Source organism: Xiphophorus hellerii, chromosome 12, assembly GCF_003331165.1.
Source record: "Xiphophorus hellerii strain 12219 chromosome 12, Xiphophorus_hellerii-4.1, whole genome shotgun sequence".
Classification (NCBI taxonomy): domain Eukaryota; kingdom Metazoa; phylum Chordata; class Actinopteri; order Cyprinodontiformes; family Poeciliidae; genus Xiphophorus; species Xiphophorus hellerii.
Genome location: NC_045683.1, coordinates 4,975,134 through 5,002,990, shown reverse-complemented (window position 1 = coordinate 5,002,990; position 27,857 = coordinate 4,975,134). Strand labels below are relative to the sequence as shown.

At 37.6% G+C, this 27,857-nt stretch overlaps 3 protein-coding genes across 3 annotated transcripts; 1 reads left to right on the top strand and 2 right to left on the bottom strand.

Annotated features, from left to right (window-relative positions):
* Positions 1–5,987: 5,987 nt before the first annotated feature.
* pcna (proliferating cell nuclear antigen) lies at positions 5,988–9,508 on the bottom strand. Its single transcript, XM_032578127.1, has 6 exons — positions 9,250–9,508; positions 8,457–8,554; positions 8,254–8,321; positions 7,522–7,716; positions 7,303–7,426; positions 5,988–6,399 (listed from the first exon to the last, which is right to left on the bottom strand). The coding sequence occupies exons 1-6, from the start codon at positions 9,468–9,470 to the stop codon at positions 6,323–6,325; spliced, it is 783 nt and encodes a 260-aa protein (XP_032434018.1). The 5' UTR covers positions 9,471–9,508; the 3' UTR covers positions 5,988–6,322.
* A 200-nt stretch (positions 9,509–9,708) lies between these two features.
* mns1 (meiosis-specific nuclear structural 1) lies at positions 9,709–16,958 on the top strand. Its single transcript, XM_032578123.1, has 11 exons — positions 9,709–9,824; positions 10,238–10,422; positions 10,536–10,730; positions 12,336–12,463; positions 12,556–12,658; positions 13,304–13,533; positions 14,104–14,320; positions 14,412–14,519; positions 14,596–14,853; positions 14,999–15,124; positions 15,949–16,958. The coding sequence occupies exons 2-11, from the start codon at positions 10,420–10,422 to the stop codon at positions 16,042–16,044; spliced, it is 1,464 nt and encodes a 487-aa protein (XP_032434014.1). The 5' UTR covers positions 9,709–9,824; positions 10,238–10,419; the 3' UTR covers positions 16,045–16,958.
* Positions 16,959–17,731: 773 nt separating this feature from the next.
* On the bottom strand, positions 17,732–27,642 carry LOC116729507 (putative aminopeptidase W07G4.4). Its single transcript, XM_032578122.1, has 16 exons — positions 27,517–27,642; positions 26,752–26,793; positions 26,561–26,651; positions 24,858–25,006; positions 24,664–24,772; positions 22,269–22,396; positions 22,088–22,187; positions 21,126–21,201; positions 20,961–21,046; positions 20,761–20,865; positions 19,742–19,817; positions 19,532–19,650; positions 19,366–19,449; positions 19,239–19,296; positions 18,228–18,409; positions 17,732–18,147 (listed from the first exon to the last, which is right to left on the bottom strand). Exons 1-16 carry the CDS (start codon positions 27,525–27,527, stop codon positions 18,010–18,012), a joined length of 1,554 nt encoding a protein of 517 aa, XP_032434013.1. The 5' UTR covers positions 27,528–27,642; the 3' UTR covers positions 17,732–18,009.
* Positions 27,643–27,857: the final 215 nt, after the last annotated feature.

Below are 27,857 nucleotides of genomic sequence, written 5' to 3'. Positions count from 1 at the left end.
CGACCGCGCTCCCCTCATTCCTCCCATTTGGTTTCCTCGTCTTCTCCTCCGCTGCTGTGAAATCTGACTGACAGCAAACAGGGACAAAGAGGACATCCCATTAATATGCTAATCAGTGTGGGGATGTCTTCAACACGCGGAGCAGAGTCAGGAATACATGTGTGTCATCCGTGCAGCAAGCTGTGTAAAAATCAAAGCTCACAGAGGAGGAGGAGGAGGAGGAGGAGGAAAAGGGGCAGGAGGGAGGTGAACGGTGGAAAAAGGGAGCCGAGGAGACATGAATAAAAACTAAAGCGGAAGGCTTTTGCAGAGGGAATCCCCTCTGCATCACAGAAATCACAAACTGCATCTATTTGTTAAAGCGTCAATATCTTTCCGTCTTCAATATCGACCTTTATCAACTCAGTAAAAACTACAAGCTAAATGTTCCTGCTTTTAAAAACTGAGGAATTATCGCGTTTTAAAATATGTTTAGTCAGTATGAATAGGTTTGAATTAAAAAATGTATCTCTCTGTTTTTTGTTATTCTTCTGTTTTCTCATGTTTTGTGAACAGGTCATTCTTGAAATGGAGAATTTCTTCTCAATCAAGTTAAATAAAGGTTAAATAAAAAATATATGAATGTAATTTTTATCAAAATAGAATGCTTTTACATATTTGGTTAGACTGCCACTATGTCGTGACAGTATAATGAGACAGATAATCTGTGATAAAAATCGAGCTCTCCTGTCACAGCTCGGTCTGAACCAACCAATCAAAGCTGCTCTTGCTAATGCTAACGTTAGTTAGCATTGCCACCAATGAGAGCAAATAGACGGTTTTCCTGTTACAATAAGTTGTTTCTCCACCAATAGAGCATTTAGCAGCGCGTATTTGAGCATGACTGACAGCGCTAAGACCCGCCTCCTGGCTCTGATTGGTTGGTTTTGACTGGGAGCGGTGCATTTCTTCAGACTCAGGGAGGAGGTGGAATATCTTTTCACAGATTATCTGTCTCATATTAAACTGTCACAACATGGTGACAGTTTATTGGCAGACAGATATGTAATAATTTGTTTTTTTTAAACAGAAATTGCGTACTGGAGCTTTAAGCAGGATCTTGTCTGACAGATCATGGACTGCATGTTCTTGCCATGTGCAGCCTTCTGTGCTGGGATAAATCGTCCATGCAACCTGCTTTTGTTTAGATGCTTCAGGGCTTGATTGACAAGAGGAGAAAGAGATGAACGACAAACTACTGCATCTGTCCTGCTCACTCCCAGTGTGAATCCACTGTGCGCTCTGACACCATTCATTCACAAGCCGCTTGTTTTGCAGCTGATAAGACAGCAGGCGGTTTGAAAAGCCTCTGAAAGACGCCTCCACCGTCTCCTCAGCCTCATAGACCCGAGGGACAAGCTAGAACCGCCTACCCTTTCCTTTCCTTCTGCTGTGTCAGTGTAGACCCCCACAAACACACACACACTAACACACACTCTGCCACAGAGCCAGAAAGACAAAGATAGACAGCCAGAGAGAGTGTTTCATCCCTTTCCCCTTATCTCTCTGGCCAAAATCCCCTGCCTCCAGAAAGCAATTTAAAGGCCAGAGAAAGACAGACAGAAGTGAGACAGCAAACCAGAGAGATGCAGGAAGGAAGGCTCCCGATAAAGCTGCAGGTTCATTAATTAAAAATGCAGTTTAACATAAAGAAATCTCCTTAAATAAGATTACAAGACATTGTATGAATGGTGATAGTAGGAGTAATATTAGTCAAAACAGTAGCATCTTGCAAAAATATTTAGACCCATTAAACTTTTTCGCTTTTTTTATATCACATGATTTTTGGTGATAGTAATGCACAAAGTTGTGCAAAACTATGAAGTCTAAAGGAAAGTCAAATATGAATTTCACATTATGAATAAAAATGTGAAAACTGTGGCAGGCATTTGAACTGAGCCAAGTTCATGAGTTCATTCTCTTCGTGAATCTCAAGAGAAAGTCTTCATGGAGGCAGAGTGTCTTCAGTCAGAGGCTTCTTCAGATTTACTGTAAAACACCTGCTGCTTCCCTTATCTGAAAAACCCCTGCCACGCCCAGTCACCGTTGCCTAGCAACCCCGGCCCCGCCCAGCCCCCGTTACCTAGCAACCCCTGCCACGCCCAGTCCCCGTTACCTAGCAACCCAAGCGGAAGTGTTTAAATCTGCAAACCTTGTGGGACAGTTTTTCAAAAGACTTGTTGATAGGTGATAGGGTGCTCTACCAAGTATATATTAAATATTTATAATTTTCTAAAAATATTTGTCCATTGATCATCTAAAATAATAAAATAAAGTTGTGTTTGGAACCCTACAAATTCTTAAAAAGGGTTCAAGATCCTGAAAAAGTACTTCTGATTTCCAACAGAGAAAACCTTCAGCTGAATCAAAGATAAACTGTCTTGAGTGACCTAATTTTGTCGAAACTTCCTTAAATCATTATGTACGACACAGAATTGCAGCTCTGACGATAAGGGGAATATATAATAGTAGCCAATTAAAAAGTGGAAACCCCCCCATCCCGAAAGCTCTTCTTCCCATCCCAGGGCATAATTAATCTTAAATTGAATGCCTGTGTTTAATTAAACAGTGAGGCATCTTAAATGGCTGAGCTGTGACTTTGCTTTATCGGTCACTGTGTTAGATGACAGACCCATCTCATTACCCGACTCTCTGTTGGGAGACTGTCTGCTTCCCTTATCTGAAAAGCAGTAGCTCCATCAGGTTAACTAATGCACGCTTAAAGCACTTATGGTGCTCTTTAGGAAATAATTTATTCGACCAGCTTCCATCGTCTCAGGAGCGTTTACTGCTAAGGAAAACATCTGGAGTGGAATGACAGAAACGCAGCTTCATCAGAAAAATGTTTATTAATATATGTATAAAACTAAAATCCTGTTTTGCTGCTGCTTGGTGTCGGTTGGGGCTTTTCAGCAGAAACATTTTGATGTTTTAGGAAAGTCTGGGATTACATTGACATGCAATCTGCTGGGATTCTGTAATCTGCTCTTAATCCAAACACCACAGGTGCGTGTAGAGCAATGTTTTACAGCCAACATTTTAAAAATCCTTCTAAAGGATGAATAAAACATAATACAAATAAAAAATCAAAGGTATTTCTGTAGTTAGCTACAAAAATGAAGTGAGCACATAGCTTAGCTTAGCATAAGAAGCAGACAGGGCCAAGTACTCTCCAGAGATGAAGAAAAATCGAGCAGCACTTTAGAGCTCACTAATTAACTTTTGACATTTTTTAATTGTTGTATGAAACTATCCAATGGTGACCAAAGGTTTCCTCTGAGCTTGTTGCTAAGAAACTGCTAAGTGGGAAACACATAGCGCTCACAAAGCATTGAAGAGTCCTTTTTAAACTTAGAATACGATGCAGTTCTTTTCTGCAAATTAAATTTATATTAGTAAATTTATAGATGCTGGTTAATTATTTTTGTCTCCTTGAATTGAGCTGGTGGTTAAGTTAACATAGTTTCCAGTCTGTATGCATGCTAGCTAAGTTAGCATGCATACAGACTGAATTCTGCCATAAACTGAATTTATGGCAGAATAATTTTTTCTTCACTTCTCTTTTCTATTTTGTAATATATATATTTACAGTAGGTGGGCTTTACATTATGTCACCCGAAACAACCAGATGGATGAAGGAATCAAGTAAGTAAAGGATTAAGTAAAAAAATAAGGAAGTATACAAAAAAGGAAGAGCACAAGGAAGGACAGCAAGAAGGAAGGAAGGAAACCAGGGAAGGACACAAGGAAGAGATGGGGGAAGGTCAGACAGAGGTTTCTTCACAGCCTCTGTAATGCTGGCAGCTAAAGGGGATTATCATCATCATCTACAACAATTTGGGATTGAATTAAAATAAAATTGGATTTAACTGAATTGAAAGACAGAGGAATGAAGGCACAAGGAGAAAATAGAAAGAAAGAGATATATAAAGAGAGAAAGGAAGGAAAGAATAAGAAAAGACTGGTTAATTTGTCAAATGCAATAAAATGCTTTGGAATAGAAAAACCATTCCACTTGGTATAATTATTGTATTAATGTTAAAATTTCACTTATATATATATATATACGAAAAGTTTGGACACACCTTCTAATTCAATGAGTTTCCTTTATTTTCATGACTATTGACATTGTAGATTCACACTGAAGGCATCAAAACTATGAATAACACATATGGAAATATGCACTAAACAAAAAAGTGTAAAACAACTGAAAATACCCCTTATATTCTAGTTTCTTCAAAGTAGCAACCTTTTGCTGTGATTACTGCTTTGCACACACTCTGCATTTTCTTGATGAGCTTCAAGAGGTAGTCACCTGAAATGGTTTTCACTTCATAGGTGTGCCCTGTCAGGTTAATAAGTGGGATTTCTTGCCTTATAAATAGTCATGAAAATAAAGAAAACCCATTGAATTAGAAGGTGTGTCCAAACTTTTGGTCTGTACTGTATATATATATAATACAATAATTATATTGAAACCATTGAAATGTGACTGAAATGTAAAAATATGTAAGACCTGCAAAACATTATTTCCTTTGTTAGCTAACAAAAAAAAACACAACAAAGTTCAGGAACTTAAATATTTCAGGAAATGTGTGTTCCTAACTTCAGATAAAGGTGAGGGACATACAGCAGCTGAATATCCCAGTGAAACAAACTTCAGAAATGTGTCTGCTGAGAACAGCCCGTTTCTCATTACGTCATGTGGCCTCTGACTGATCTACGATAAGTGGTGACTCAGACATGTGCCAGATGTGACTGTCCAAAGGATTAAAGGTTTATGAGGATTAAAACTGTCCATCCAAAGCCATCCAACCTCCTGCCCTCCAGCACAATGAAGACCAACCATTTAAGACAAGTCAAACGTCCCCTCCTGGCCTAAGGAGAGGTGAACCCCACGGAATGGTGGCGTTTGTTCGTTTTGGCCCGGGGCATTTAAGGAGACGGAGTTTAATAACCAGATTTGTGATTTTATTTCTCAGAAACCAAGCTCAGTGTTGAAATCCAGATTATTTGATTGAATAACTGTGATACAGCCAGTGAAATCAAAGCAAAACAAATTTAATCTCATAAAATTTCTGTTGATGTAACATCCCAGCTGCAGTTTAACCATGTCTTCAGTTTTTATTTTATTTAAAGGGAGAAAATTATGTAGTTTCACTTAATGGCTCTATCTCATTTGAGTGGTAATAAACTGGATCTGGAATTACAAAATAAAAAAGTTGGCTTATTATTTCCATTTAAAGATAAAAAGAAATCGCCAAGGTCAGAGGTAAATGTAGTTTCCAATACATATAAAAGTGGTAAAACGGTGACATCTAGTGGCTGTTTTAGAAAACTGCACTTTAAAAAAAAAGGCTCAGTTCATTTTCAGTCACAGCTGTAAGAAAGTAATTGTAAGAAAGGAAATAATCAATTGGCTAATGTATAAAAATAAAACTTACTGTTTTGGAGAGCCTTTATATTTGCTGACGCTAGCTCTGATATAAACCCTCAAAGTGGATTTATTAGTAACTAACAAATCTAATTTTTTAATTGTCGAAAAGGACGAACAAGTTGAAAAACAGCAAGTAAATAAACCCAAACGTTTTAGATAAGCATTTCTAACTGTGGTATAAATATTTATTTTCATTTAAAGATAATTATCTAAAAATGTATTTTACCAGTTTGTTAGAATCAAATTTAATCGACTAAAATGTTTAAAAACTATAATTGTATTTTAGTTAAATGAAGCTGGAACTTACAATTTATATACTTTCACTTCAAATAAACTAATCAGACTGCTGAAAAAAGCAATACAATTTTTATAAATTAAAGATTCAAATGGAAATAATTTATGACCTAGTGTAGAAATGTTGACATATTTGAGCCTTCAGGATGTAAAATCAAAATCAGATGCAAAGTTTTTTTAAAGAACAGATTTAAAAACAAATCTTTTGAACGAGGCATCAATTTTTGGACAGATTTTATTCATACAAAAACATCTGGAGGTGGCCGACAGTGCGAAAACCACAGGACTTATTTACAAGTGTGTTATCTACAAAAAAAGAACTTGAAATTTGGTTTCCCGTCCAAGACTGGAAGAGAAAATTTAAGAACAGACCAAGACGAGCTGGAATTTAAACCGGGTGACATCAGGACTTCAACCAGCCGCTGAATATTTCCTCAGAGAGAAAAACAGCCGACCGCTCTTCTTTCAGAGCCGACAACCAGAAGAGACCTTCAGTCACTCAGGATGAGTCCCAGTCCTCAGTTTCTCTCTTGTTACTGCGATGAAGGCGACTTAGGAAGCCTCTTCGTCGATCTTCGGGGCCAGGTAGTACTTGATGTGTCCCATATCAGCGATCTTATACTCGACCACTGAGGAAACAGGAAGGAAGTCACGTTTGGACCCAGAACGAAACACTTACTGATGCGATTAATCAGAGTAATGATGATTAACTGATTACTGAAATAATCGTCAAGTACTTTAGCAATTGATTAACTGCCGAGTTAGGTACATTTACTCAATTACATTTACTTGAGTAACTTTTTACTTTCACTTATTTTATTATGAAGTATCGCTACTCTTGAGTAAAATTCTTTTTTTGCTACTTATCTGAATTATTGTCATTTTTAAAATACCAAAATTTCCACTTAACTTCATATTTTGGTCCTCAGACTAAAACTATACTCCGCAAATGGCAGTTTCAGTTTCACCCTGTTCAAATTCTGTAAAAACTCCTATAAACAGTTTGTTATTCAATTATTAATTGGTTAAAAAAAAAAAGGTCATGGTATTTATGTAAGAAGATGCAGAAAGAGTTGAGCTTTTCAAATGTTAGAATTTCTATTTGCTGATAAATGTTTTGCTACAACTGATTAAATGTAAATTAAAGTAAAAGCTGTGTTACTGCATTTTAGAAAATAAAATATTTGTTTTTGTAAAAAAAAAAAAAAAAGGAATTTATTTGCATGTTTTATGCATTTATGTTTTATAAAATCAGATCATGTAGTTAAATAAAAAAAAACTGCGAAATGTGCCTTTTTTAAATTAATAAAATATTTATGAGTTGCAACCCTATTCAATAATAAAAAAAAAACCTTTTTAATTTTTTTGTTTTTTAATATTTTAAAGTATTAAGCATCAGGCCATTTGAATCATGTTACATTTACATTTATTGTGTCTCAATGTAAAGCTTCCTGTCTGGAAAGAAAGCTGACTCATCACTGTAACCAATCTGCATAAAATTATAAATAAAGCTGATTGACTGATTGACTTACCGAGGGGAATGTCAGCAGACATACTGAGGGTGACGGTTTTGGACAGCGGCGTGGCCTTTGTGAAGAAGTTCAGGTAATTCAGGGCAAAGATCAGCTGGACCGGCTCATTCATCTCAATTGTGACCTTGATAAGGGGAAAAAAAAGACAATAAATTAGATTAAAAAAACTACACCAAACCAAACTGATCTGAATAAAGCCATGTATTTGTCGACACTCACAGCCTCATCCTCTTTGTCCACATTGCTGGTCTGGGACAGCTTGATGTTTCCGGTACCCAGCTCTCCGGAGGCAGAGAACTTCACGCCGTCCTTGGCGCAGGAGATCATGACGGCGTCGCCGATCTGGGACAGATCGCGGCAGATACGGGCAAACTCTCCAGAGGGCATCTTCACCACACAGCTGTACTCCTGCTCCTGTGGGGGGGAACGTCATAAAATTAAAATGATTTTTATTGAGAATGAACCCCTTAAACAAATCTCAATGCATTAAAATATGTACAAATTTCAAATTAGGCCTGCAATTAATTTTTTTAGCAATTGATTAGTCAAAAAATAAATAAATAAAATGAAGGGTTTTTTTAATCCAACCACTTTTTTTTTTTTTTTACAATATTAGAAATACATTAAGAAATGCACAAAATAATTTTATAAATATTTTCTTGCCTAAAATGCAACAACAGCATTCCTTTAGTAAATCTGAACTGGTTAAAAAAACACCACTTAAGGAGTTCTGGCTAAACCATATTTATAGACAAATGTGTTGTTTTTTTCATCTTGAAGGCAAAATCTAAATATTTTTGCACAGGTTTCACTTAATACTCTGAACATGTTTTTTTTTCCAGTTAATGGTCTTTTTTTTTTAGTCAAAATATTGAAGTTAATGCAGTCAATTAGTTGATTATTTTAATTGTTTGAGTAATTCCAGTATTATTCTGTATATTAGTTACTTACTGGAATACCAAGCTGCTCAACATCCAAGTCCATCAGCTTCATCTCATAGTCTGAGACTTTCTCCTGATCTGCAAAAATTACAAGAGGCAACAACATCCTAATTAACTTTGACATCGTCTTTATTTTCTCTTTTGATGACTAAGAGGAGAAAAAGCAACGTAATTAGTACAATTACACAATCTTATATACCAGCAAACACTTACTGAGGGTTTCGAAAACGAGAGCGAGTGTGTCTGCGTTGTCTTCTGCTCTGAGGGTGATGATGTCCTCGTTTCCTGCACACTTCAGGATCTTTGACATACTAAAAGAAAGATGAGACAGTAAAGTTTAGGATGGTAAAAACCATAACGGCTTAAAACTACAAGATCAGAACAGTTAAGATCCGTTGATAAGAGCAACAATTAAAGTTGGAAGTAATAACATTCTTGTAAATCAATTTTCACATACAAGAAAGAAACTGCTATACATTTTAGTTATTAAACTGCATTCTCTCATAAAATGCGTCTTGTTATAATTCAGCTATTACTATAAGTGGTAATATGTGAATAAAAATATTTGTTTATCGCTGTATTTTAACTCCAAAAGACCAAAAGAAAGTGACGGAATTGAGTTACAAGCGGTAGTGACGTAAGCGGAAGTACAAATTCCCGGGTTTAGCAATTCCCGCCAACCCAACCGGCGAACAATTTCGCGCTCAACAGAGAGTGCTGTGCATCATCAATAACTGCATCTAAACGTGTTTTTGACGCAAAATTCACGATTTGTTTTGAATAAATAAAATACACAAACTGCTTGAAATTTTTATTTTTATGAGTGCAGCAGGGAAACATGCCCGGGCAAATCCATCAAGATGGCTTCCGTCTTTGTGAAATTAACACTACGCAATTAAATATATCCCCCCCAAAAAAGAAACAGTTACACAAAGGGTAAGTTCTCTAAGACAACAAATTAATATCGATGTTTAATATTAAAACGTGTTAATAAAGTTGGCCTCACCTGCTGAGGTTGACCCCCATCGCCAAGTTTCTGTCGCAGCGGTAAGAGTCGAAGCCATCATGCCGCAGGGTGAGCTGCACCAGGGAGACGTGCGACGAGTCCATGCTCTGGAGGGAGATGCCGGACGAGCTGACATCCCAACAGGCCTCTGTGATCAAATCTTTCAGCGCCTCCAGAACCTTCTTCAGGATGGAGCCCTGGACCAAGCGAGCCTCGAACATGTTTGCTGTAGAGTATTTACGTCTGCGTAGACCGAAGAGAAAAACGTAATTTTCCGCCTTGAAGCTCCGTGGAGACAGAAGCTGGAGCTTAGAGTTATAACTAAGCGGGAGGGAAAGAAAACTCCTCTAGCTGTTCAGTCTTTGTGTTGCTCGCTGACTCTGACGCAGCACACGCGACACCGACAGCAGGACGAGAAGTTTGAGCTGTAAGCGCGCGCTAACGGGAGTTTTATAATTCTCATACTACGTCATTTCCGTGCGTCTGTACGTACCGCCCAACCGCTAAAGAATGCAAACAGATTCCAGCCATATTGGAGAGGGCACGTAATACATTTAACTGGAAGCAAGATTCCAGTTAAATCTTGCTATTATTACGTAATAATAGCAAGTTGAAGTTGAAGTTGAAGTTATTACGTAAGAAGTAATAACTTCAACTTCAACTTGCTTCAATTTCATTTATACGAGTAAAGTTTCTGTAATAAATAACATTTAGGAGTAGCTTTGCCACACCATACCTTTTCACTTTTTCTTCAGTAATATTAATTATGAAGTAATGCTAATCTTGAGTAACATTTCTGCATACTCTACCAACTGCGAGTTTTAGGAACACTAAACTCATAAATTGATTTAAATATATTTAAATTAAGATTTAAAACATTTTAATAAAACATTTTTATGAGACGATGTTCTAAAAGAAAATTAATTTAATTTGGATTTTATTACACCGGAACTGACGTTATTGTCTATGCTCACTCTCATTGGGCTAGGAAAGAATTCGCCCGTTTCCTGGACAACGAAATGCTAAACAGCCGAAAGAAGGAATGCAACTAGCTTAACTTCGGAAAGTTCACAGCAAGTTCACAGATAAAACTCGTTTTAGTTACGGGTTGTCGTGTAGTCAAGTGGAAAAGAAGTTAGGAGACCTGGGACATACAAAAAAACTGCAAACATGGTAACTTTTTGTAGTCAGATCATTTAACCTGTGCGCGGGCTTTGTTGGTTATTTTAATGTACGATGTTTGTTGTAAATGCTTTGGCGTCTGTCTTTTCGTTTTATTAAAACAGAGTCGTCACGGGATGATGAGGTACCACCATTTACTGCAGGTGGAAAATAACAGGAAAGATGAGGTGAAGCGGCTATACCGGGAAAAGGGGCTGAAGGCCGGTATGAATGTGGAGGAGACCGTCGACAGGAGGAGGCACATACGGCAAATGCAACAGCAGCTCAAGGAGCGGCAGATAGAGGACGCTCTAATCAAGGTTGGAGTCAACTTTAGTCGTCCTAAAGTTCAGCCATGTTTCTGTGGTCTAACTTGAATATAGTCGCCAAAAATCAAAATCAAAATCAAAAAGTTTTTATAAAGTATTTTATAAGCGATAAATCAGTTTTTAAATTGATCGAGTCACATGTAACGAATGCGCAGCGTGACAACACATTTTGCTAGGCAACTGAAAGACGTTTACATTAAAATTGTAATTTGATTCCATATTTATCTTTGAATCAGAATCAGAATTAATTTTATTGCCATTGCGAACAAAGACAGCACAACTAAATTTAAAAGATAACTCTCGGAGGCAAGTCAAATAATTGAATAAAATAAATACATTTTGGCTACTTGCATGAGTTTTTTTAAAAGTTAGCTTTTGATTACTTTATGGATAAGCTAAAATGATCTGTGCAAGACAATAAAAAGCTTGTTATGAAACAAAACTATGACCAGCTGCTAAGCAGACAGGAAGCTGACTGGCTGATGGCTGGAGGATGCATGGAAACAACTGCATCCCCAGGATAACAGGGTGGCTTATTTACAGCTGCATGGAAAATACTGCTGTGTTTTTGTTTTTGACTGTCTCTAAAATCCACCAGACACATAAAAGGTCCTGACAGTTAACATCTTTCTGTCTTATTCTAAAATCTAAACATGGTTAAAACACGGAAGAGGTTTTCTGCAAGCCACGGATTTCCTTGGGTAAAACTCAGGATTGACAAAAATACATAAAAATGTAGTTGATGAAAATACCTGTGTACTCAACAAATGTTATAACATTTAAAGAAATCTAAACATTTCTGACATAAAGTGCTATTTTCCTTTAGTAAAACAAGCTTCACAGGGGAGCATACAAAGGTAAATGTTTATGAAACAAGACTGGAAATTTTTTGTTGTATGAAATATTATCCTTAATCAACAAATTCAGAAATTTTTCTCACTTTCTTTTATAAAAGAGAAGTCACAAATGACGGAAAATTATTTCAAAAAGTATCTTTTATGTCACCCCTTTTGTGAGTATTAATAATTTTTATTTAACTACGAGAATATGGTCATAATATTAGCTGAATAAAGACACAATTTTACCAGAAGAACATCTTAAAATTATGAAAAAAAAAGTTTTAATGAGAAAAAGCTTGTTATTTTATGTATTGAAGTTCTCATAAAATTACTACTTCGTCCTCCTAATATTATGGCTTCATTATGGTATTATTTATACAAAAAATGTAAGCTGTAAAACAAAGATGGCTGCTGTGGGTGTGCTGACATCATTTTGAAAGACCATGAGAGCAAAGGTGACCAAAAAAATCCAGATTTTAAGTCCAAAAATTAAGTCTTCAAAAAATAAAACTTTTGATAAAATTTGATGAATGACCCAGCCAGCATAAAGCATAAAATATTCACATATACTGAACTGACTGCTTCACAATTTTCACAAAAAATGTTATATGCAAACTTTCATGACATTCAGATTCAGGGCAACAAAATAAAATGATCTGGAGATGGAAATCCAAACATTGCTTTAAAAACAGTTTTGCATTACCTCTGCTCTCCCTAATGCAGATTATTGCTGATTAAATAATTGCTGACCTTCTAGGCCGAGGAGGAAAGAATAAACAGGGAAAAACAGCGGGAGCAGGAGGAGAGAATATCTAAAGAGTTGGCCCGCATCGCCCACGAGAAGCAAAAAGATGAGAAAATGAGGCAGCAGGTTAGAGCAAACAGGTACGCTCTCTTTATTACTTCCACACTTGGTTTCATGCGTAACCGGAGTTATTAATTACAGTAACATTGTTTTTTCCTCCTTTAATGTTTAGCCTGGAGATCAGGGAGCTGGAGTCCAAGCTGCTGGCTGCGTATGTGAGCAAGGAGAGAGATGCTCAGCTGGCTGAGCGGGAAGCGATGAGACGTCAGAACGCTGTGGGTGCCGCCTTCGATAGTTCAGTCAGATTCCAGACGTTTTCTGTCTCGTGAAAGTTGAGATTCTTTAAAATACGCTCAGTTAAAGTTAGGGCTGGACAATATGGCTGAAAAACATATCACGATATAAGAGTTCCATATCAGCCAATATCTATAATTATTGATTAGTTTGTTGCTTTAAATATCAGAAGTAGTGCCACTGTTTTTTCTTTACGATGTTTTTTGTTTCTAAGCTGTTATGAGGGACGGTGGCAAAACCTTAAACTGCTGCTGCACAAGTTACGCTGCACAAGTTACTCCGCAGGTTGTTGCTAGGTAACAAAAGAGTGAGCGAGTTGCTAGGAAACCAAAGAGTGAGTGATGCTACAAACCATGCTGAACTGGCCATGAGAGGTTGAGCAGCTAAAGCCTTTCCTCTACCTACATCTCCCAGAATTCTGTGCGGTTCTGGATCAGAGTTCAGTCAAATTATTGAACATATTTTCTAACCCAATCTATACTGTAAATTGATTTATTGTCCAGCCATAGTTAAAATTATTTAGTTTTGTCTTTGCACGACACCTCACAGAAGAAAAATCTTCCTTAATCAATACTGATCAATACCGAAGCTTACTGTGAAGTCATGTGTTTTCTATGACTTGATAGCTGGTTCAGGCAGAGTTGGCTGAAGCAATGAAGAAAGAACGTGAAGAAGCAGCCGCTGAGCTCCTGAAGCAGGAGGAGAAACACCATCAGGAGATGGCTCAGCACAAGAAAGAGCTGGATGGGCAGGTCATGGAAAGGGAGATCAAGAAACAGGAGGCCTACGAGCAGTTCCTCAAGGAGAAGCTCATGGTGGACGAGATCATCAGGAAAATATACGAGGAGGAGCAGATGTGAGTCTGAAATTCACTCTGCACATTTTTATTCTTGTACTTGGGTCTCAACTGCTTCTAAAAACAGCCATTTTTTTTTAGCAATAAGTAAATGTGTTTTAGTGTATGGAAAATGAGACGTTTCAAAAACCTCCCGATTACTGAGTAACGCCGCACCGTTACCTAGCAACCCCAGCAGAGCCCAGCCCTGTTACCTAGCAACCCGAGCGGAACTCCAGAGTGTTTAGTCAGCTGGTTTTACCGCTTTATGTAAATGGTTGTTTTTTTTTCTTAATCGCCATTCAGAAAAGATGTTTGTATAATTGAGCCTCTGTTTGAAGCCATTTTCTTTGAGTTGGGGTTGTGGCCAGCAGCAGCTTATTTGGATTGTCTGAGAATAATTTAGTGTAAAAAAAAATTATATTGTTTTTTTATACTCATAGACCTAACCAGTTCAAGGAACTATAATAGGTCCACTTTAATAAATTAGATATTTATCCAAGACCTGGTTAAGAATTCATATAAAACATTTTGTTATAGTATTTCTACGAAGTGTTTTTGGTTTGTTGAAATGAAATGTTTCCGTCAAAGGGAGAGACAGCTAAAGCTGGAGAAGGTCCAAGCCACCAAGCAGGAAATTGAGGAGTTCAAACAGGAGCAGGCAAAATGGAAGCGCCTGGAGAAGGAGAAGATCGAGGCGGAAAACAGACGCATCATGGAGTTCAAGAAGCAGCAGCAGGATGCGGAAGAGTCCAGAAAGACTCGGATGAAAGAACGGGAAGAAGCAAAGCAACAGATCCAGAAAATGGTTACAAAAAAGCTTTTCTACCTGTTGATATTATTAATGTCCATTAATTTATGGAAAACGCCTTTACCTGCTGTTCCCATCTGATCTCCAGATGTGTGAGAAGATGGAAAAGGACAAGAAGCAGCGTGAAGACTTCGAAAGCGTCCGTCAGGAGCTTTACTTGGCCGAACAAGAGGAGGCAGAGAGAAAGAAAGACATTGTGAGAATCAAGCAGAAAACAAACTTTTCTTGATCTCAGCTGTCGTGTTAAATATATTATTAATCCGCTCTGTTAGGAAGCGATGGAAAAGAGGATCAGGCAGAAGCTGATGATACAGCAGAGCTTCCAGGAGCACAAGGCCTTCAAAGAGATACAGAAGCAGCGTCAGAAAGAGGAGGACCAGGCCTTCAGGGAGGCCATGATGGCCAAGTTCGCTGAGGACGATCGGATCGAGCAGATGAACGCCCGGAAGCGGCGCATGAAGCAGCTGGAGCACAGACACGAGGTGGAGAGGCTGATAGAGGACAAAAGACGACAGCGGGAGGCTGAAGAGGTACGGATCACAACCTGTCAGTTACATCAGTAACAAGACATGATGACAGCAGAGAGAACCTTCCTGCTGGTCTGACTGAAGAACAACATGTGCCGTGTTTTATTAGAAAGTAGAGACATTTTAAAACCATTTTCTATCTCACCAGGAACTGGAAGCTAGAGCCAGAGCAGCTGAGCAGCAAGAAGAGGCGGCGATTAAACGGCTCATAGAAGAAGAAAGACTGAAGCTCCTGAAGAAACATGCACTAAAACTCATTGGAAACTTTCCCAAGGTCTGTAAGAGAGAATCTGGAATGTACAACACATATAAGAGACATTGTAGATATAAAAACAGAGGAGTAAATTTCTACCAAATACTGAAAATTTGAGATGAATCTCAGAAATTTTCTAGAAAAAAACAAGGAAATTTCTGAGCTCCAAAAGTTGAAAATTTGCAAGAATTTTTTTTTGATTATTCTGAGAAATAGGCTGCACAGTGGCGCAGTTGGTAGCACTGTTGCCTTGCAGCAAGAAGGTCCTGGGTTCGATTCCCGGCCGGGGTCTTTCTGCATGGAGTTTGCATGTTCTCCCTGTGCATGCGTGGGTTCTCTCCGGGTACTCCGGCTTCCTCCCACAGTCCAAAAACATGACTGTTAGGTTAATTGGTCTATCTAAATTCTCCCTAGGGGTGTGTGTGTGTGTGCATGGTTGTTTGTCCTGTATGTCTTTGTGTTGCCCTGCGACAGACTGGCGACCTGTCCAGGGTGTACCCCGCCTCCCGCCTGGAACGTAGCTGGAGATAGGCACCAGCAACCCTCCCGACCCCATTAGGGACAAGGGTGAACAGAAAATGGATGGATGGATGGATGGATATTCTGAGAAATTCTTTGCAGAAATATAAAGACATTTCTGAGCTCCCAAATTCTGGAGTTTCAAGTAAAACAAAAATTTACTTTTCAGAAATTTCTGAGATGTATGTCAAAATTTTAGATTTTTTTTCTTGCAGATTTACTGTTTTTTTCTATCTACATTGGCTTTCATACCCCATCATCACGGATGTTATTTAAAGCGTGTGTGCATAAAAACATCAGTAAACTGTGGCTGTGTCTGTTCGCAGGACTTTCTCCGTAAAGATGACCTCGAACACTTCGACGAAGACTTCAGGAGGAATTTTGAAACTCGTCTTGCTGATGAACCTTTGATGACAGACTGAGGAGTTTCTCCTTCGCTTGGCCACTAGGGGGCGGTTTGATGCTGCTGTAAATGTGTTGTAGATTGTTTTTTTTAATTTCTCTGCACAAAACACATGTTTGTTCAAATTGTTTAGAAGCTTACTTATTAAAATGTGCTTGCAGCATTGCCTTTAATTAATTTCATTTTGATTTAGGAACTTACTGAACATTTATAGATCTATTTTGTTTTCAAACTTCATCAAATTGTCAAACTACAGATTTTTTCCACACAGATGAACTCCTTAAATTAAACTACGTTAGCCTTTACTAGTTGATAACGCCGAGTTGCTTCTTCAAACCCTCATTTTATTTTCAGAAAGTCTTTTCATCAGTCTACATGAAGTTTTGGTTGTTGATTTATAAGATAATTGTGAATTTAAGACCTGCATCTAATCTCTTGTAATGCATATCAAATGAGGTTTATGCATTATTTTGTGCTCTGGCATCACAAAATGGAGTTTGGCTTGTTAACACTTCACCAAAACAATATAAAAATATTCATAGAAGAGTGATGATAGCTTGTATTTACTGTACTAAGTCAACATTTTGATGGTAAGTTTGTGCCAGCTTTATGCAGCCACCTTGTTCGTTTTGGCAGCTCAACATGATTGCAGTGGATTTTATTTGAAGGGAATTGAAGAAACGATTTAACTCTAAAACCATTTATGATATGAATTGTTTTTCAACTTCACATTTATGCTCCACTTTGAATTTGTTCGCCACAAAACATTAAAAGTTTGTAGTTGTGACGTGACATGGAGCATGAATACATTTACAAGGCACTGTGTGTGTTAGTAGGGTTGGACATTCATCACAGCATTTAAAGCTTTAAGAATTTTGATTTATTGTTATTAATTTCAGGTATTGATGAAAAATAAAAAAAACTGGAATTGTATTTTTCCTTTTTTTATCCACTTTTTGTTCCAGAGTATATCTGTAACTTAAAAAATGTATATTTAATTATATATCTTATAATTGATATATATATATGATTTTAATATAATTAAAAATATTTTAAAAATCTATACACAAGTGTGATATTGTAATTAAAATATGACCAAATATATAATTTCAAAAATTGTTTAAAAAAATGTATGTGATATTGTAATTGAAATGTCTGAATGTTAATTTCTAAAATCTAATTATAAAAAATGAATATGTACATGAGTATGATATTGTAATTTAAATATAACCTAATAAAATAAATCAGTAATTTTGAAAATATTAAATATATTTAATTATATATTTTGAATACAGAATTAATTTTGAAAATATAATAAAATATATATATTTTTAAAGTAATATAAATATGAGTGTGATGTCATGTGGGTTGTTGCAAGTAATTTGAATATGAAACTCCCAGGATGAAAATTTCAGATGAGAATGTTTTTCAAGAATATTTGTGTTGCTATAAATGCTGTAGCATGCAGTCAATTTATTACCTAAAAAATAATAGTTTGTAAAATAAATCTTTACCTCAAAATATTGTGATAAAATGTGTGAGGACAAACGTTTCCAACAATTCATATAAAATATACCAACATCATACCACAGTTTTACTAGAATCATAAATGTTCTGGTACCTACTTTTTAAAAAAATAAATTGTCACCCGATTTCTATTCAACATTTCATCTGTTTGAAGAAAAAACACAAATATGAGACACACATATCGGTGCAACCGTGAACCCCCACTTCTTTATTGAGTAACGAGCAAAACTTGGTTTCATAAATGTCTAAATTTAACCCCTGAGAGTTTGCTGATTCAGGCCACTTTGCAGGTTTCTTCCACCCATGATTCAGAAAGGAAGAAAGTTAGAAACAAACGGTCAGAAAGATGAACCTGAGGTTTTCACAAGATTCAATTTGAAGGAAAATGATAGATTAGGTGCATTTCATAGAGGTTTGAGAAGGTATGTGTGTTTCTTTTTTAAATGAATATATTTTTTTAGAGGCTGTCTTGAAAGATGTAGTTGGCTGCCATGGCAACAATGGGGGCTCCCGTGGGGACTCCGGGGAAAGGACCACTGGAGCCAGCGATGTCAACGTGGGAGTAGGGCAGAGGCGCGTCCGAGTCGACTCCATGCTGCGGAGACATTCAAACAGAAGTCAGCGGTTCTGATCCAATGAGCGGCAGACGCGTAAGCGTTGGGTTTTTGTAATGACCTTGTCGAGGCCCGAGGTCATGATGAGGAAGGCCGCGGGGGTCTGATGTCCTCGCGGTGTGGCGGAGGACGGGAGGTTGTTGCTCTGCAGGATGTCCTCGTACTCAGACGGGCCCTTGTGGAACTCGTAGTCCTCCCGTCTGATGTTGGAAATCTCAAACACGTCACCCAGCACGTCTCCAGCTGCAGGAACGACGGTCGAGCTCACGTCACAAAGAGCTGCAAACACTCAACCTCACGCAGAAACTTTCATTTTACCATCTTAATATAGTCCCAACAGTGACACCGTGTGGGCAACTAGATCTATTGCAGGTAAAAAGGACAAATTAAGGATTGTAAGCAGCAAAAATTCAGAATTATTTACGAATAAAGATGCACAAATTAAATTTTTTTCACTTCCGATACCGATATTTAGTATCGGCTGATACCGATCCGATAAATCAATGCTGAACACATTAACTCAATTTAATCACATTTTGAAATTTACCGATATTTATTGATACTCTCGAACAAAAAGTGGAGAAAATAAAAATAAATCCGATCATAATGTCATCATAGTTATTACTTTTACTTTTTTAAAATTTAACAAATAATAATTTATAATAGAGATAAATCCTTTTTTTATGATAAGAATATTTTCACAATAAATGATACAAGCCAAACTTGGTACCTTTAAATCAAAATTTTCTCTGGACTCATTTAGAGATTTAATAATAAATTAACATATTTCCATGTATATGCTTATTATTATGTTAGTTTTTTTATTCTATATATAAATAAACTATTAAATTACATAAGTATTTAAATTGCATCAAACTCATGTACATATAATTACTAATAATTCTCTAAAACATACTTTGTATCGCTTATGGTGATGTTGTCTTGAGTAATTAACACTTCAGATGAAGTAGTTTGTGGACAAATAAGCAATTTCTCATTGAGGATCAATAAAGAAAATTCTATTCTATTGTATAAATGTCCTCTCCTGTCAGTGAGTCACAGTTAGCCTCACCTTTCTGCCACTGAGCGGCGTTCCCGTTGCGGTGGGCCGGCCCGTTGTCCATGATGATCTGCAACGATAATATTTGTAATGAGGAAAAGCGTAAACACTTTAGGTTTGTATTTTTCAGAGAACTCACAGAATAGTTTGGTCCCATGGCTCTAATGGCGTGACCGGTCAGAGTCGCAATCGTGAAGATATGCGGGGAAACTTCCTGCGCCGCCTGCAGAGACGAAGCATCACTTAGAGGAGATGCCTCAGAGGAAACGACAGATCTGTGGGAGGGTTAATGCAGCGCTTCCAACCTTCTCCTTCATCTCACAGAGCAGGTCCACCATCACCATGCGGCCTTCTGCGTCCGTGTTTCCCACCCGGACTCTGCGACCGGCGCGGGAGACCACCAGCTCGTCTGCAACGTAGCAGTCTGAGAAAACACACAGGAAGGTGGCAGGTGAGACCAGGATGTGGCTTTTATTATTATACAGCAGTGGAGGTATGAAGAGGTCAACACTCACCTGAACCCACACTGTTCCTCACCATGGTCATCGCACCGAACACTTTCAGATGTCTCGGCTTCAGGTGGGCTAAAATCTAAATGAGGTTAGATCTACATCAAACAGAATCTGAATGGTGAGGTTTGTCTTTCAGTCCAATTTACTTTTTCTAAGTCATGCCTCAATTATTATTATTATTTTTTACAAATGCAAAAAAATTCAAGACACAGTAAAACGCAACATCTCAATTAACAGACTTTATAGTTTGGTGAGAAGCTCTAGTGTCCAGATAAACCACAGAATCTAATGATCTAACATGGGGGTCTCCAGGGCTCTGCTTTGGGCCCACTTCTGTTTTGTAATCAAATATATATCTATATGGATAGATGGATTGATAATTAGTTGATTATATAAAGTGAATTGACTTCTTATATAAGATCTTTTCTTCAAACTACTCCTTTTGATTGAAAATGTTTATGTCAACATGTAACATGTTCATTTTGAACTGTAAATGAATGAAATAAACAAATCAATAATAACATGTATTCACTCACTTGGACAGATCATATATTACAATGTCTTCAGTCAGTTTTAGGAAGATAATATACAGCTGCTCTGATCCATATTTGAGACTGTCTGAATATTTTAGAGCTTGAAAGAAACGATTTAAAAAAGAAAAACTCACTTGAACTGAAATTAAAGAAGACCCAAGTGTCTGATAATGTCCCATAGGGAAGCTTAAAAAAAATCAAACAAACTGGACACCTAAATATGTGTCTAATCAATAATTCCTACTTTTTTTCCTACCAATTCTCACAACTCATTTTAAAAGCAGCAAAGAACATTCACATTCAAGCATCCTTCTCCTAAACAAATATTTTAATATTCATACATTTATTCGTTGTCTTTTCTATCATGTCTCTCCGGCTCGTTGTTAGGTTAGTTGGTTTCTCCTAATTGCGCTTAGCTGTGATTATCTGACCTGTGGATTGATTCACTTACTTCTGTTCAGGTGAGATGTTGAAAAACTGATTATTTACCTGGAAGAATCCAGCAACAGCAGCAGCTCCACACTTGTCTCTGTGCATCCCGGCCATGAAGCCTCCAGCCTTGATGTCTGCTCCTCCTGTGTCGTAGGTAATGCCCTGCAAACAGAGAACAAGACGAGGACATTACAAGTAGTAGTACTATTTTTTATTTATCCTTCCATTACAGATCAGCAAACATTTAAAACTCTTACCTTTCCAACCAACATGAGCGTCTTCTGGATCGGTCCCTCTCCACAGTACTGCAGCTTGATCACTCTCGCCTGATGACGAGGTACATCTGGAGAGGTTTTAGCTTTTTAATAGCATTGATTAGATCTGTGGGAAATCTGTGTTGAAAAGAAAAGTTTCCGTCTTACTGTTAGCGCAGCGGTTCACTGCAGCCAGACACGGATACTCGCTCTCCAGAGTTTTCACGCTGCTCAGCACTTCCACCTGGAAACACACAAACCAGGTCAGCCTGAAGATCCAGCCGTTTCTGCGTTTGAACCATTTATACTTTCATTAGTTTTATTGAAATTTTATGGAGCAGACTAATTTAACTGGAAGGTAAATGAGAAATAGTTTTCAAAATGTTTAAAACATTTACTGTAAAACCCATAAATAAAACCCAAATGCTATCAGTCATTTTGTTCTTGCAGTGCAGCACTTTAATGCAACTTGTTTGTTGCAAAGACTGCTTTATTGTAATATTATAAACCAACAAACTTTGAACATTTTACACAGTTTCATCTGTTTTGCAGAGAAGAACTTCAACCTTTAGATGTATGAAGCTGGTAGAGACCCTGAACTTTTTGCAGCTGTAATTAAATAGAAAAAGTAAACACCCCAGGAGTTAGTTGGTACAAATGCACACCACACTAAAGAGTTTTGTAATAAAAAAAAAAAAAAGTTCAGTAATTATTCCTCTACTTTAAAATTATGCCCTAATTGTGTTGGTCTGCAGGATAAAATCACATTTAAAACATGGGAATTATGTATTTTCCAGGCACATAAAGCCATTTTATAGCACAATTAAACAGAGGAGGGCAGAGTATCCAAACATTGCAGTCAAGTAAGAGTATCACTACTTAAACATATTTTTATCCAAGAAGCCGTCCCCAAAATTCACTCAAGTACACTATAGTAAAAATACTCATAAAATATTTTTTTTCTAAAAAGTGCTACTCAGGTAAATGTAACTAGTCACTCCTTATATCCAAGTTACCTTCAGTAATAAAAATCCTGCATGAATCAAACATGACTGAAAAGAAATTTGGTGATAACATGACAAGACTTTTTTTGTTGTTTTGTTTAGCATGTCTGCAGAACTCGTCCCTACCTCCACAGGGCTGTTCTTGAACAGTTCCTGGACATATTCGGCCACGCGAGGAGCCGCCATGCGTTCAGGGTCAGAGCCGCCGATGTCGCGGTAGGCCAGTCTGAGGAGACAAAACCAAACAGCTGCCGGGTTTTCAACAACAGAACCTGATAAATCAGGTGAAACGAAGCGTCTGACCCACCTTCCGCTCTCCAGAGCGTTGGCCAGCTCCACCAGCCGGCGCCCCTCGGGCTCCTGGGCTGCCCACAGCCCCAGAACGCACACCTTGTGGACCGACGACTTGATGTTCGCCTCTCGCACTTCAAGGGGCTTTCAAGGTAAGAAAACGTGTTACTAAAAGTGATGTCAGAGCTCAAATACTGCATTATAATTTTTACATACATGAATCCAAATATAAAATATAATTTGCGACATATTTGTAAATTTACAAAACATCAAGCTAAAAACAAGATTTTTAAATGTCTGAATTAAATTATTTAATGATTAAAGAAAAAGGAAAATATTTCCTGATTACAAGAGTAAATAACTTCAAATCGTATCCATTTGGCTTTGGATTGTTTCTTTCTGTTTAGTGATTTGTCTACAAGAAGTGAAATGTTTTGGGTTTTTATAGATTGTAATGATTAATGAAGGGGCAGTTTAGTTTAGCGGTGGGCGATATGAACTTTAAAATTTAGCGTGATATTTTGTGGCGATATTGTGAAAATGATAAAAAACTATTAAAAAATATTACTTCTTGTTTTAGATAACTGTATGGCTGCGACTGCATGGCACAGCATTCGCAGCAACACTAACAGTGTTCTTGAAAAACATTCCCATTTGAAACAGACTTCTTCAGGATGCTACTTACTTTAAAAAATTATATCAATAAACTGCACACAGTAACTTCATTTAATTATATTTTTGAATATATTTTTGATGTGGAATAAATAGGGGTGAAAATATAAGAGTAACATTTCCGATAATTAAACTTTCTTGTGACAACAATAAATTAAAAATTTATATGGCAAGAAATCTTTCATGATAAAAGATACGCTAAATGCTCGCTCCTTCTCCTGCCTGTACCTTTTCAGGCAAGTTGTTTAAATTGTCGCAGCGTTTTAAGAACGGATAAAAAAAATTATTTGACGATGATATAATGCATATAGGACAATTTTAGTTTTGCTCAACTACATTTTTCAAACCAAACGTGCGTAAAGTTATTGCAAGCATTTCTTTATGACCACATTCCCTGGTGTTGATCCGGCTGTTACGGGTGGTGAAATGTTTTGACATACCAGCCTCTGATGAAAGATTGGTAAACGTGCAGCAAACTAATGGAGTATGAGGGCCGCACTGGGTCAACTCGAGGAATCTCAACTGTCCGACGCTTGTTTCGATACACTCCAGGCCACTTCTTCAGTCAGTCACAATTATCGATTTATTCCACTTTGATTGTCATACTTCAAACTTTACAAGGACTACGACTCAGACTGACCAGGCCAAACAATGCACAAGTGCCAAAAATCAACGGCACTACAACACGATCAACAGAAACTATGACCAGCCTGGTGCACCCGCTTCCTCATATACACCAAGCCAGCGCGCCAGTAACCTTCCCATTCATACCTTGGTGACAGTCACACCCACATCGACACACCCACTGCCCAAGTGTCAAAGCCGCATGCTCCTGTCACATCAATCATTACTTATTTCATTCATATGGCTCTTACAGTTGGCATGCAGTTCTCTCCACCCCGTCTTATGAAGAATGTTTCCCATTAAACAGTGGTTTCAAACTGCAATCCTGAAGGGAGCAACTGTTAGCTGCGTCCTTTGTCCTAAATGCTGAATCTGCGTCACTAGCATGCAGTCAAGCTCTACAGATATTTATATCTATATCTACCATTGTAGATAGAAAAAAAACATATGAGGAGTAAATTAAGATACGATAAAGGCAGCAGATTTTTTGCTGCCAAAAATCTCAGAAACTTTGAGAAATGTTCTGGAAAAAACTTGGAAATTTCCGAATGCTAAAAGTTGGAAATTTTCTTAGTTTCAAAAGCGTAAAATCTGAAATTTCCAAGCTCAAAAACTGCATTTACCCAACAGAACAACTGCCAGTGAGCAAATAACCAATCTATTTAGCACCTTGACGGCAGGCTGCACCATTCTGCCATGCTCAGTGAGCACACATGAACTTTTTCTCATTCCAACGTTGCATGCTTTCGGTTCTCTGTCCCATCATGTCAGACTGTGATCGATCTCATGTTTTCATAACCTTCCCATTTTGTTTGCATGCCAACTTTTACACCCATCTACCAGGGAACCGTCAACATTTACTGACAAGGTCAGTGATGGATTTCTTTGTTGAGTGAGTTTTATAGCATTCATCACTTTTTATATTGACAGGTGTCTAATTGATGGCTAATCAAGCAAGTGAAACAGCTTGAACAACTTGTTTTAAATGCTACAGGTGTTTTTCCACCAAAAACGTGGGAAAAAAAACAAGGGAATCCCAAAAGTTTTATCATTCGCTCTGTCTGGAAAAATGACTAAACTATCTTTATTTTCCAGAAGAGTCTTTAGTTTCTCACCATGTAGAGAGCATGGAGGGCACCGAGTGCAGCCGCCAAGGCGTTGTCCTTATAGTCCTTGTGGGGGGGGCAAACCAGCAGGGGGCGCTGCATGCCAGCTTTCAAGGCACTGCAAAGGAGACAATGACGATGAGCAAGGATTTGTGGGTAAAATGAAACATGGAGGAGAGGCCGGTGAGATGCCGTTAACTGACCGTTTGATGCCTTTGACAGCGGCGTCACTGAAACGTCTGACGTCATCGTAATCCCGGTTCACTGGGCCGGTAGAGGCAAATATCAGACGGTTCCCAGGAAGACTGGGAACCTTGATGAGCACCACCTCATCCCCCAAACCGCTGTCCACCTAGAGGTCATGCAGAACAGCAGCAAGTCTGATAATGAGCCGTCTAACAAAAGAAATTATATCTCTCTCATTTTTCACATTTTATTTCAGACTCAAACTGGAGTGTAGATTCTTTGTAGGGATGCAGAGCATACTGGCATTAACATCGTCATGGTCATCTTCAACTTATCGGTATCCATACCATAAGTAAAGCTGGGCCAATATTACAGCAGGACAATATGAAAAACGTACAAGAGTTTCATATCACTTCATAAATAATTATTGATTCGTTTTTTGTTTTTATTTCATGATAGATGATAAATTTTGCTGGATGACTAGAAGTTATTGTGATAAACAATAATATTGTTGTTTTGAGAACATTTTCAAGTAATATAATAGCAATACAAATACACTCTCTCTGAAAGATCAATAAACTTCTAATGAATATTTAACACTGGAACTGGAAGACATTTTAAATATCCAAACTAAATAAACAATTCACCTAGATCAACAAATAAATGCAAGTTCCACCAGTTCTGTCAGGAGAAATGAGTCAAAAGTCCAGTAAAAGCAAAAATAAAAGATTTGACCTGTCGCAGATTTTAGAAGACAATGATCACTGACGGCAGCAGCATTTCCATTACAAATGTGTCCAAAACTTTGTCAATATTCTGCTAATGTGAATAAACAAAATAAAAAAAATACACTCAGCTTTACAATTGCAATATTTCCAATACATAAGAAATGCAATGAAACTAAAATTATACATCAATAAGTTTGTTCACACAATAAGTCATTAAAAACACACTTTGCCACTTCCTGTCATCTTGTGACTTGTGTGATGCAAAAAAAAAAAAAAAAATGTTTCCATTGCAGTTTTGCAAAATAAACCAATTTCAGTAAAGTCAAAACCAAACCTCTTCCTAGCGCAGGGGTGGGCAACTCCAGGCCTCAAGGGCCGTCCCTGCAACTTTTAGATGCATCTCTATTTCAACACACCTGAGTCAAATAATGAGGTCATTATCAGGACTCTGGAGAACTTGACTGCACGTAGGAGGTGATTCAGCCGTTGGATTCAAGTGTGTTGGATCAGGGAGACAACTAAGAGTTGCCGGACACCGGCCCTGGAGGACCAGGATTGCCCACCCCTGCGCCAAAACATTTTTATTGAAAAACTAGTTTTCCAAAACTGCCATGTTTCCATTAAGCAAATTTATTTTTATTATATGATTATTGGAAATGCAGCTACTGAACTCAAGGAAAGCTACAAAAGGATATCTAATAAATGTTCTCACTAAGTCTTCTGGCATTTATCAACTAGAAATAATTTTGGTAATTCTGACTAACCTGAAATTTTGTCTGATTTAACTTCAAAGTGAGGGAAAAATGTGTATGTGTCTTTTTATTTGGTATATGCAAAGTTTTGGTTTCAACTTTACACAAATGGTAAATATGGTAAATACCTGGGACCATTGTGTTGTACTAATAATGCAGAAGAAAAATTAAACCTCCACAAACCAATGATGTGGCAGCTTGACTTTATAAACCAGCGGGGATGCAAGTGCAGACACTTACAGAGCTGTAATCCTGCAGCGGGGCTTTCAGGCTCTCCAGCTCAGTGGGGAGAGTGTCATGGCTCTGGGTCACCAAGATGATGCCATCAAAACTATAAAAACAAAACAACCCCCCCACCCCCAATAAAATCAGCATTAAATTCTGTCTGAAACAGACAGAATACGTGGAGTAGGACACTTCCAGATACTCACTTCTGGTTTTTGAGGTCGGCGGTCCACTCAGTGGGCTGGACGCTGGACAGAGAAACAGAGTGTGATGTCAGCAACACAACATAACTAGATAACTAAGACAGAGTGAAGCAACAGGTCTGGTTTAAAATATGGCTTAATGATAACAGCAAGAAGAAAAAAACTGTAGGACCTTTGAAACCTGCAGCTAAAAAAGAGAGAAAGCAGCCGATAAGACTCAAGAGGATAAAAACTTATTTTTCTTGTTGCGACCTGCAAAGTAGGACAATAGAAAAATAAAATCTCTGCATCCAACACTTATTTTATTTCTTCGCACACTTTATAGGGTGCAATCACCTCCTTTTGTAGAAGACTGCAACTTTAAATCTGATGACAAATCAACTTTATTTAACACCAAACAGAAGGTTTTATTATCATATGACATACAGGAAGAGAAACTAAAACTGTCATGTATGCAGTTGTGAAGCCTTTTAAAGGAAACTTAATCCAAATGAGTTTAAATCCCAAAAGCAGAATATAAGTGTCAAATTTCCCCAAACAAAACGGTCAAAAACAGCCTCTTTAATATTAGCATTAAATAAATACATATGTAAAATAAATAAGTGTAAAGAAAGCAAGGTAATTAATTGTGGAAAAATAAAGTCGAACAAAAAGCCACACGTTTGCAGTTGCTACATGGGAAAGCAGCTCAAAACAAGAATCAATGCGAGAGGTGATACTTAAAACCGGACAAGAATCAGATCTGCTGAATAAAAGCTTTAACCCCACCTGGTGCACATTGTTGCTGTCCTTCTCCTGCAGCCTTGGAGGTGAAAGAGACAATAGTCACCAGTTATCTGCAGCTCCTTATGCGAACCGCTTCCTCTCTTGATCACATGACCGGTGATGCCTTCACGGACTCAAACGAGTCCACCGTTTGAAAAACATCGTCGATTTTAAAATAAACATTGAGTTATCACAGTACTGTATCTAATCTGAATATAAAAAGGTAATATGTGCTACATTTGTCTGTAAAAATAAGTGTTTTCAAATCAGTTTGCCCATAAATTAGCTAGAGGCGGGAAACTTCCGTTAGAGGGCTTGCTGGGTAATGTAGTTTTATGTATTTC

Bases quoted from the DNA above. Each gene is read 5' to 3' on its own strand.
- mns1 (XM_032578123.1), top strand. The intron at 12,659-13,303 runs GTGGGTGCCGCC...ATGACTTGATAG, and splicing joins CGATGAGACGTCAGAACGCT to CTGGTTCAGGCAGAGTTGGC. The intron at 14,321-14,411 runs GTTACAAAAAAG...TCTGATCTCCAG, and splicing joins AGCAACAGATCCAGAAAATG to ATGTGTGAGAAGATGGAAAA.
- pcna (XM_032578127.1), bottom strand. From the start codon at position 9,470: ATGTTCGAGGCTCGCTTGGTCCAGGGCTCCATCCTGAAGAAGGTTCTG. The intron at 8,555-9,249 runs GTGAGGCCAACT...TCTTTCTTTTAG, and splicing joins ATGGGGGTCAACCTCAGCAG to TATGTCAAAGATCCTGAAGT. The intron at 7,717-8,253 runs GTAAGTAACTAA...TCCCCCCCACAG, and splicing joins TTGAGCAGCTTGGTATTCCA to GAGCAGGAGTACAGCTGTGT.
- LOC116729507 (XM_032578122.1), bottom strand. The intron at 20,866-20,960 runs GTAAGAGTTTTA...CTCTGTTTGCAG, and splicing joins CGCTCATGTTGGTTGGAAAG to GGCATTACCTACGACACAGG. The intron at 19,450-19,531 runs GTTGGAAGCGCT...TCGTCTCTGCAG, and splicing joins TCTGTGAGATGAAGGAGAAG to GCGGCGCAGGAAGTTTCCCC.